At 39.1% G+C, this 10,000-nt stretch overlaps 1 protein-coding gene across 1 annotated transcript in view; it reads left to right on the forward strand.

Annotated features, from left to right (window-relative positions):
• LOC115224700 (cationic amino acid transporter 2-like) overlaps positions 1-10,000 on the forward strand; it is a 19,345-nt gene that overhangs the window by 1,167 nt on the left and 8,178 nt on the right. The window contains exons 3-8 of the mRNA XM_036513592.1: positions 1,769-1,897; positions 3,351-3,506; positions 5,392-5,531; positions 6,716-6,830; positions 8,601-8,823; positions 9,538-9,677. Coding sequence (XP_036369485.1) covers positions 1,769-1,897; positions 3,351-3,506; positions 5,392-5,531; positions 6,716-6,830; positions 8,601-8,823; positions 9,538-9,677 — 903 coding nt within the window. The remainder of the gene's footprint in view (positions 1-1,768; positions 1,898-3,350; positions 3,507-5,391; positions 5,532-6,715; positions 6,831-8,600; positions 8,824-9,537; positions 9,678-10,000) is intronic.

The raw sequence follows: 10,000 nt of genomic DNA on the forward strand, positions 1-10,000 counted from the left end.
TCTGAGTTCAAATCCCGCCGAGGTCGACTTTGCCTTTCATTCTTTCGGGGTCGAGAAATTAAGTACCAGTTACGCACTGGAGTCGATATAATCGACTTAATCCGTTTGTCTGTCCTTGTTTGTCCCCTCTGTGTTTAGCCCCTTGTGGGTAGTAAAGAAATAGGTATTTCGTCTGTTGTTATGTTCTGAGTTCAAATTCCGCCGAGGTCGACTTTGCCTTTCATCCTTTTAGGGTCGATAAATAAAGTACCAGTTTTGCACTGGGGTCGATGTAATCGATTTAATCCCTTTGTCTGTCCTTATTTGTCCTCTCTGTGTTTAGCCCCCTGTGGGCAGTAAAGAAATATATACTTTGAATAAGCTTACATTCATTTCGTTTTTAAAAATTTCGATAGCTGCTTGTTATTGATGATGTTGTTGTCGATGAAGACACATGACTTTGTGGTTAGAGTGTTGCACTCACGATTGCGAGATCGTGGGTTCAATTCCCATACTGGGCAGTGCGTTGTGCTCTTGAGTTTATCTCACGTTGCTGTACGATCACTTCGAAATCTGACGTGTGGCACACTGTGCACCTGTACAGGTAATATTGATTTTATTGAAGGAGTAAGCTTAATGCACAGCACAAACATTTGATCATTATAAACAAATAGGCGCAGGAGTGGCTGTGTGGTAAGTAGCTTGCTTACGAACCACATGGTTCCGGGTTCTGTCCCACTGCGTGGCACCTCGGGCAAGTGTTTTCTACTATAGCCTCGGGCCGAGCAAAGACTTGTGAGAGGATTTGGTAGACAGAAACTGAAAGAAGCCCATCGTATATATGTATATATATATATATGTGTGTGTGTGTGTGTGTGTGTGTGTGTGTGTGTTATGTGTGTGTATATGTTTGTGTGTGTGTTTGTCCCCACAACATCGCTTGACAACCGATGCTGGTGTGTCTACGTTCCCGTAACTTAGCGGTTCGGCAAAAGTGACCGATAGAATAAGTACTAGGCTTACAAAAAATAAGTCCTGGAGTCGATTTGCTCGACTAAAGGCAGTGCTTCAGCATGGCCACAGTCAAATGACTGAAACAAGTAAAAGAGTAAAGAGTAAAAGAGTAAAGAGTAAGAGTAAAAGAGTTAATCAGCACGCATGTTGTTCAGTGACAACCATCTTCTTCAAATCGAGGGACTAACACAAAGTTGTTGCTTAGCTCCAGTGAGACCCTGACAGAGTATACCTTGGCAGACGTAAACAGACCTTGGCAGGTGAGAGTAAGCCATGGCACAGTGTCGTGTCGCACAGTGCATTACGTTGAGATGTCCTTCGTTTCTTAAAGACAGTAGGGTGTGACTTCTGCGAGTGTTAGCAGCTATTTCTTTCTGGTCATATGAAGACACAGAAGCTCCGTCTAATGCTGGACTTTTATGATTATGATGATGATGTTGTTGTTGTTATTGTTGTTGAGGTGGTATATATATATATATATATACGCATATTTATACATACATACGTACATACATGCATACATGCATGACAGACTTCTTCCTGTTTCCGTCAAGTAAATTCACTCACAAAGCTTTGGTTGTACCAGTATTAAAGTAGAAAACATATGTCCCAAGGTACCAAGCAGTGGGACGGAACTCGAAACCTTGTTGTCGGGAAGCAAGCTTCTTAGCACATGACCATACCATACCTGAGTAAACATAAGTACATTGTCTAAATCCATCCAATAATTCTTTTAAATGCTAACATTTTCTTTTCTTTACCCTTTTCCTGTCAGGGCTTTGTTATGCTGAATTTGGGTCCCGAGTCCCAAAAGCTGGCTCTGCCTATGTCTATAGCTACGTCACAGTTGGTGAACTGATTGCTTTTATCATTGGTTGGACCCTCGTTCTCGAATATGCTATTGGTAAGTAACTTTATTCTCCATCTTTTTATGAACCACATCATTCTTTTAATTTCTCCTTGCTTTTCTCACTCTTACACAGCTTCACTGTCTTCCTGTCATTGTACAGAGCTTTTCTTGTCATGCGTTCCCCATCAGTTGCACCCAGTCTCTCAAATACAGGGGACATAGAACTGTGTTATCTTTCTTTTATTTTCCTCTAGTCAAAAAGAACAGACAAAAGCGTTGGATACGTCACTCCCTGCAGCAATTCCACTGATTTTTTTCTGTCAGTATTCCAAATAATAAAGGCCTTGATGTGTGTGTGTGTGTGTGTGTGTGTGTGTGTGTGTGTGTGTGTGTGTGTGTGTGTGTGTGTGTGTGTGTGTGTGTTTAAAATTTTGAATTAAAAGCACCTCTAATAATGTATGTTTTGTTCATATGCCCATTAGCTGCAAGATAGCAGCCTGGGAAACGTTCCCTCTCAGACCAGGCAAGACAACTTGTCCTGAAAGTGACTAAGAACAGTAGATATTTATATTTCGTTGTTTTCAACTCATCAGTACCATACACTCGACACATCACGAAGTCAACTGAATCGCTGGTCTGATACATATATGCAAATAGTATAGAGTCTATTTTCTGAATACTGTGGCATAGCACAGGTGAAACAAACTTAAATTTTGAACACTTGTTGCCATAAAGGGGTGTTTTCCAGGGCGCTATCTCACAGGTAATGGGCGTATAAACAAATCACATACGCTGTGTATGTGACAAAATATTGGAAAATTGTTCAAGGTTTGACAAGTGACCTGGACTGTTGGCAATTTGCTGTGCTTGAGAAGATGTGTCAAATTTTGTGAAATCGTAGTCGTGGCCAGTGCTGGTGACACTTTGAAGGTAGCTGCTACATTATGTGGATTGGTTCACATTAGGAAGGGTATCCAGCTGTAAAAACCAGGGCAAAACAGACTATAACCTGGTGCAGTTCTCTGGCTTACCAATTCCAGTCAAACCATCTAACCCATGCCAGTATGGAAAATGGACACAAAATGAAGATGAGATGATGATGATATAATTTATATATATATGCATATATATTACGGAGATGTACTTGCATAGCAAGTGACCTGATCTGAGATCGTATGCTGGAACATTAAACAATTGCAGCGTGGAAGGTGTTTATAAACCATCTAAAACACAGAATTTTGTCAGTGAACAGGTTGTGATCTCAAAGCGACGAAAATATTTTGGCAAATTAAATTTAAATGTTGAAGTGAATCTAACAGCTTTTGAGTGTTTTTTAAATGGCTTATATACACCTTCCACGCTGCAATTGTATATATATATATATATATATATATATATATATATATATATATATATATATATATATATTCTTGTAAACATTTGTATTTGTTGCAATGAACCAGTGTTAGAATTGAACCCCTAATTTTACCATTTAATTCCATTGCAGGAACTGCAAGTGTAGCAAGAGCTTGGACTGCAAATTTCAACACATTGGTTGACAATAAAATCTCCAATTTCCTAAACTCCACCATGCCAATTAATACTTATTTCTTAGCACAATATCCAGATTTCTTTGCGTTGAGTCTCGTGGCATTACTTACAAGTAAGGAAACTAAACATCAATATGCACACACACACACATTTTAAACTGACTATTTACCTTGCAACTATACAGACACACAGACATATATATATTTTTTTCTTTACTACCCACAAGGGGCTAAACACAGAGGAGACAAACAAGGACAGAAAAACGGATTAAGTCAATTATATTGACCCCAGTGCATAACTGGTACTTAATTTATCGACCCCAAAAGGATGAAAGGCAAAGTCGACCTCAGTGGAATTTGAACTCAGAACGTAACGGCAGATGAAATATGGCTACGCATTTCGCCCAGCGTGCTAACGTTTCTGCCAGCTTGCCTTATATATATATATATATATACACACATACACACACACATATATATTATGTGTGTGTGTATATATCTTTTATTGTCATTTATCTTTTACTTAGTCCTTAGACAGTGGGCATGGGAACTAAACATCATTATGCACACACACACACACACATATACGACGGGCTTCTTTCAGTTTCCATCTACCAAATCCACTCAAAGCTTTGGTCGGCCCAAGGCCATACTGGAAGATAGTTGTGTGTGTCTTTATGTATGTATGTATGTGCATGTGTGTGTGCACATATGTTTGTATATGCATTTGTATAAATCACTTTTAATATTAACTTACCTGAGATCATCACTGGCGTTGGTTTGTTTACAACCCCGTAACGTAGTAGTTCAGCAAAAAAAGCCTATAAAAGAAGTACCAAGCTTAACAAAAAAAAAATAAAACAAGTACTGAGATCAATTCACTCAACTAAAAATTATTCGAGGCAGTGCTCCAGCATGGCCACAGCAGTCTAATGACTGAAAGAAGAAAAAAATGGAAGTTAAAAGGTAAAAGATGTACAAGATTCCTGGTTTTTAAAACCTTGCTTCAAAGTGTTCCAAAATTTTATGTCTGAACATCAGCTTGGAAATGACAAAATTATTTGGTAGAATTCTGGTTTAAGTACCCCATATGACCCCTCGTAACTTTTTTCTTTTTTGGAATTTTCAGAAAATTTTTATGAATTTGTATCCTACACACAGAAATTCATACAATTTTTAAAAGAAATTAGAGAATTTGAACTCAGAACGTAATGACAGATGAAATACTGCTAAGCATTTCGCCCGGCATGCTAACGTGTCTACCAGCTCGAGAGATCAATAATAATAAAGCATTTATTGGTAACCTACCAATATGTTATTACTATAAATTCAGTTTAAATGAAAAACTTCTAAATTCACAAATTTTTGGGAGATCTTTTTAAATTTGAATTTTCAACCGTTAGCATATAACAAATCTGCATCCAGACCTGATCCCAATGCTGGATGTTCAAGAACCAAACGAAGGGCAGATTTTCAATGCCAGGATCATCCTGATTCCAAAATGGCATAATATGTCTCTGTAGAGCAAATGTGGAGGCGTAATGGCCTAGTGGTTAGGACAGCGGATTCGCGGTCGGAGGATCGCGGCTTCGATTCCCAGACGTTGTGTGTGTTTATTGAGCGAAAACACTTAAAAGCTCCACGAGGCTCCAGAAGGGAGGTGGGTGGCGACCCCTGTTGTACTCTTTCACCACAACTTTCTCTCACTCTCTCTTCCTGTTTCTTGAGTAATGCTGCGATGGACTGGCATCCCATCCAGCTGGGGGAGGGAACACATACGCCACAGAAACTGGGAAACCGGGCCCATGAGTTTGGCTAGGATTGAAAAGGGTGAGAAGAAGAAGAAGAAGAGCAAATGTAGACTGAGACACAGGGATCTCAGACGGACGGACAGACAGAATTTCACTTTTATTATTATAGATGTAGGCAGTGTAATTCAACTGAAATATAATTTAACAATAGTGTTAACATATCATTCTATCAAATCTATTTTACCAGTTATTCTTGCTGCCGGAGTGAAACAATCTACAGTGTTCAACAGTATTTTTACAGTCCTCAATCTCCTTGTACTTACCTATGTTATCATCTGTGGATTTTTCACTGTTGACTTTAAGAACTGGAGCATTGACAAAAGTGAAGTAAGTTTTTCACAAAGTCTCTTTTATTACTGACATACTTGCATATCAAGTTATTGCCAATCTTTTGCTGATTGCAGAATTGATAAAACATCAGACAAAAATTGCTTTATATTCATTTCAAGCTGGTTTCAAATTTTGACAGAAACCAGCAACTGCAAAGGAGGCAGTAGGTTGACTACAGTGACCCCAGTGTTCAACTGCTACTTACTTTAAAGACCCTGAATGGATGAGAGGCCTTGATAAGATTTGAACTCAGAACATAAAGATGGATGGATGGATGGAATGAAACTCAGCATTTTCCCCAGCATGCTTAGCAATTCTGAAAAAATTGCTGTATATAATTACTGTATAGGTGGAGGTATAGCTATGCGGTGAGATGTTTGCTTCACAGTTCAGTCCCCTTGCATATTACCTTTGCTGTGTCTTTTACTATTGTCCTGGGTCGATCAAAGCCTTGGGAATAGATGTCTTGCAAACAACTTGCACATGCAAGTGCTACCAGTTAAAAGCTCTGTATACTGGAAGCTAGCAAGTGTATGGGGTCATCAGGACAGAATGCGCGCCGTTTCGGGGCCTACCTCTCGACGGCATCAATGCGCACCAGCCCCCCCCCCCTCACTGATATGAGGCCCTACTTGCTAGATCAGCTGATTATGAAGAACTCTATACTTCTAGCCATCGCTCATCGTCTCTTTTTAACCAAATCCAGTGGCTAGCCTTCTCCACTGTAGATTGGATATCAGTCATGGTGGTATTGACTTTATGATGAGTTAGGCCTAGCGATAACAACAGTCGTCTCATGCTGTGTCCAACAAACCCTAACACAACCCCTCTGTCCGGCATTTGCTATGATAGATTGCTAGTCACTAAACCTTTTTCTATTTTCTCTCCCTGTTTATTTCTGTGTTCCTTTCTGTCAAAGAGCATAGGCTCAAAACAAAAGATTTTCTCTACACCCATGTGGATTTTCATAGATCTTTCAAATCTAATTCACCTACTCCTAGATGGCTTCATATAAACTACCATCAGCTATTTTGGGTACTCCTATCTATTGCAGGTATATCTAGGGTAATGATAGTAGTTTCATGTCATTTATAATGCATACCTTAATCTCTTTTAGGTATCCCAGGATATATTAATGGTGGCTTTGTGTAGGTTAAAACAAGCCTGTTTCTCTATTTCAGGTACCCTCTGGGTACGGTGATGGTGGATTCATGCCTTATGGCATTTCCGGAATGTTGTCTGGTGCTGCCACATGTTTCTATGGATTTATTGGATTTGACTGTATTGCTACCACAGGTGAGTTACACTCGAGTCTGTTATCATTACTCATGAGTTGCACTTGAGTATGATGTTATTCCTTGTGAGTTACACTCGACACTATTATCATTATTTGTGAACTACTTTTGAGTTTGATGCTATTGTTAGTAAGTTACACTCGAGTGTATTCCTATTACTGGTGAATAACACTTGAGTCTATTCTTATTACTGGTGAGTTTAGATTTGAGACTATTCTTATTACTAGTAAGTCACACTTGAGTTTATTCTCATTACTGGTGAATTACACGTGAGTTTGTCCTTATCCCAGCTGAGTTACACTTGAATCTACTCACCACTGGTGAGTTACACCTCAGTATTCTAATTACTGATGAGTTACACTTGAGTGTATTCTCATTACTGGTGAGTTATACTTGAGTCAGTTCTTATCCAGGCTGAGTTGCACCTAATCTATTCTTATAACTGTTGAGTTACACTTGAATCCGTTGTTATTAATAATCTTTTCTACCCTAGGCGCAAGCCTGAAATTTTTGGGGAGAGGGGCCAGTCGATTAGATCGACACCAGTATGCAACTGGTACTTAATTAATAGACACCGAAAGGATGAAAGGCAAAGTTGATCTCAGTGGAATTTGAACTCAGAACGTGAAGACAGAAGAAATACCACTAAACATTTCGCCCGGTGTGCAAAAGTTTTTGCCATCTCACTGCTGTTGTTATTAATAATGGGCAATACTTGAGTGCGGACTCATTACTGATGAGTAACACTTGAGTGTGTAACCGTTACAGATAAGTTAAACTTGAGCCTCTTCTGAATACTGACAAATACACACCGGCCTAGCCATCACTGTTAAGTTACACTCCATCCTGTTAAGTTACACTCCTGGTGTGAGGTTATTATTGGTGACTTACACTCCAGTGTGTTATCATTACAGGTAAGTTTCACTTCAGTGTACTATCATTAATGCATTATAAATTCAGAATTGATTTCATTGTGTTGCACAATTGAAGAATAAATTGAATTTAGAATAACAAATTACTATATACAACATATTTTGCTTTTTCTTCTAATCATCATCATCATCATTTAACGTCCGCTTTCCATGCTAGCATGGATTGGACGGTTTGACTGAGGGCTGGCAAACCAGATGGCTGCACCAGGCTCCAGTCTTGATCTGGCAGAGTTTCTACAGCTGGATGCCCTTCCTAACACCAATATAATAATAAAATAAATGCGCCCTTTTAAAGCCTAGCCAGGCTCATGGGCCCAGTTTTCCGGTTTCTATGGCGTATGTGTTCCCCAGCTGGATGGGACACCAGTCCATTGCAGCGTTACTCATTTTTGCCAGCTGAGTGGACTGGAGCAACGTGAAATGAAGTGTTTTGCTCAAGAACACAACACATCGCCCGGTCCAGGAATCAAAACCACAATCTTACGATCATGATGCTGACACCCTAACCACTATACCATGTGCCTCCACTTCTAATATATAAGAAACAATTTCATTCCTGGGCAATGCCGGTGCCTCTGCTAGTGTATGTATAATTACACAAGGATGGAATAGGTGATGGTGGCCATATTATTTCTAAACAATTGCTGCTAAACTGGCACTGATCCTGGAGAAATAGTTAAAAACATGTCTCCAAGAAATCTAATAAAAAGAAAGAAAAAAGAACCAAAAATTTCTTTTTTAAAAATTGATGTTATTTTCCATTTTTTTAAAATTTTTACTCACCTTTCTCATTTTGTTATTTTTATTTATTTTGTTATTTTTATTTATTTATTTTTCAGGTGAAGAAGCCAAAAATCCTCAGAAAGCCATCCCCGTCAGTATCATCCTCAGCCTCTTCATTGTGTTCATCTTCTACTTCATGATATCCCTTGTTCTGACCTCGATGTCTCCTTATTATCTACTAGATGATAATGCTGCTTTACCATTTGTCTTTGAGAGAATTGGATGGACCATTGCCAGATATGGGATTGCAATTGGCAGCATTTGTGCTCTGACTGCCAGGTAAACAGTTCTTGGAGCTTTCCATAGTCTTCATGTTCTTTGGCTTAGGAAATGGATTTTTTTCAAAATTTTATTCAGGAATGGCTATGCGGTTAAGAAGTTTGCTTCCTGGCCACATGGTCACAAGATCGATCACACACAAACACACACACTAACATATGTATGCACAAACATATGTACACGCACACACATACATACTTTCACACAGACACACATGCAAACACATATGCACACACATACACATATGCATACACACATATACACACACATGCACACACAAACAAACACACACCCCCACACACACACACATAAACAAACACACTCATGCACATGCACACAAACACACATACAGACTCTCTCACACACACAAATGCACACACACAAATGCACACACACATACACACATATGTACACATACACATACATACGTGCACACACATACACATACAGCTGCATACACACACAAACATACATGCACGTACACACATACACACCAAACATACACACACATACACACACATACATACACGCATACACACACATCTAGACACATGCATACACACACACACACACACCCACACATATACACAAACAAACACACTCATATACATACACAAGTACAAACAAAGATGATATCGAAGATATTCCAATGATGACCACCACCACAACCACTATAATATTTTATATCCCCACCAACCTCTTTATATATTTCAGCATGGTAGGTTCAATATTCCCCTTACCCAGGGTTGTGTATGCAATGGCTGAGGACCGCATAATCTTTAGTGTCCTTTCTGAAGTATCAGACAGGTTCAAGACCCCTGTCCGGGCAACGTTGGTCGCTGGACTCTTTTCAGGTCATTCAACTTCTACTATATTTATTTATTTATTTGTCTGTCTGTCCCCCAGTCTGTCTGTCTGTCAGTCTCTCAGTCTGTCTGATTGTTCATCTGTCTGGCTATCTGTGTGTCTGCATATAAAATTAGTGTACATTTAATCACAAAAGAGGTGACCCTAACAGCACACCTTACATGCTAGAAGGAACAGTCAAAATCCAAACCACAGTTAAGAGCAATTTCAAAGGGGATGAAAAATAAAAACAGCATATATAGATGTCTGAGTGTCTATATGTTTCTAGCTTTCTGATTGTTTGTATACCTGTCTGTCTATCTGCTTATGG

This window comes from Octopus sinensis, linkage group LG26, assembly GCF_006345805.1.
Source record: "Octopus sinensis linkage group LG26, ASM634580v1, whole genome shotgun sequence".
In the NCBI taxonomy this organism is placed as follows: domain Eukaryota; kingdom Metazoa; phylum Mollusca; class Cephalopoda; order Octopoda; family Octopodidae; genus Octopus; species Octopus sinensis.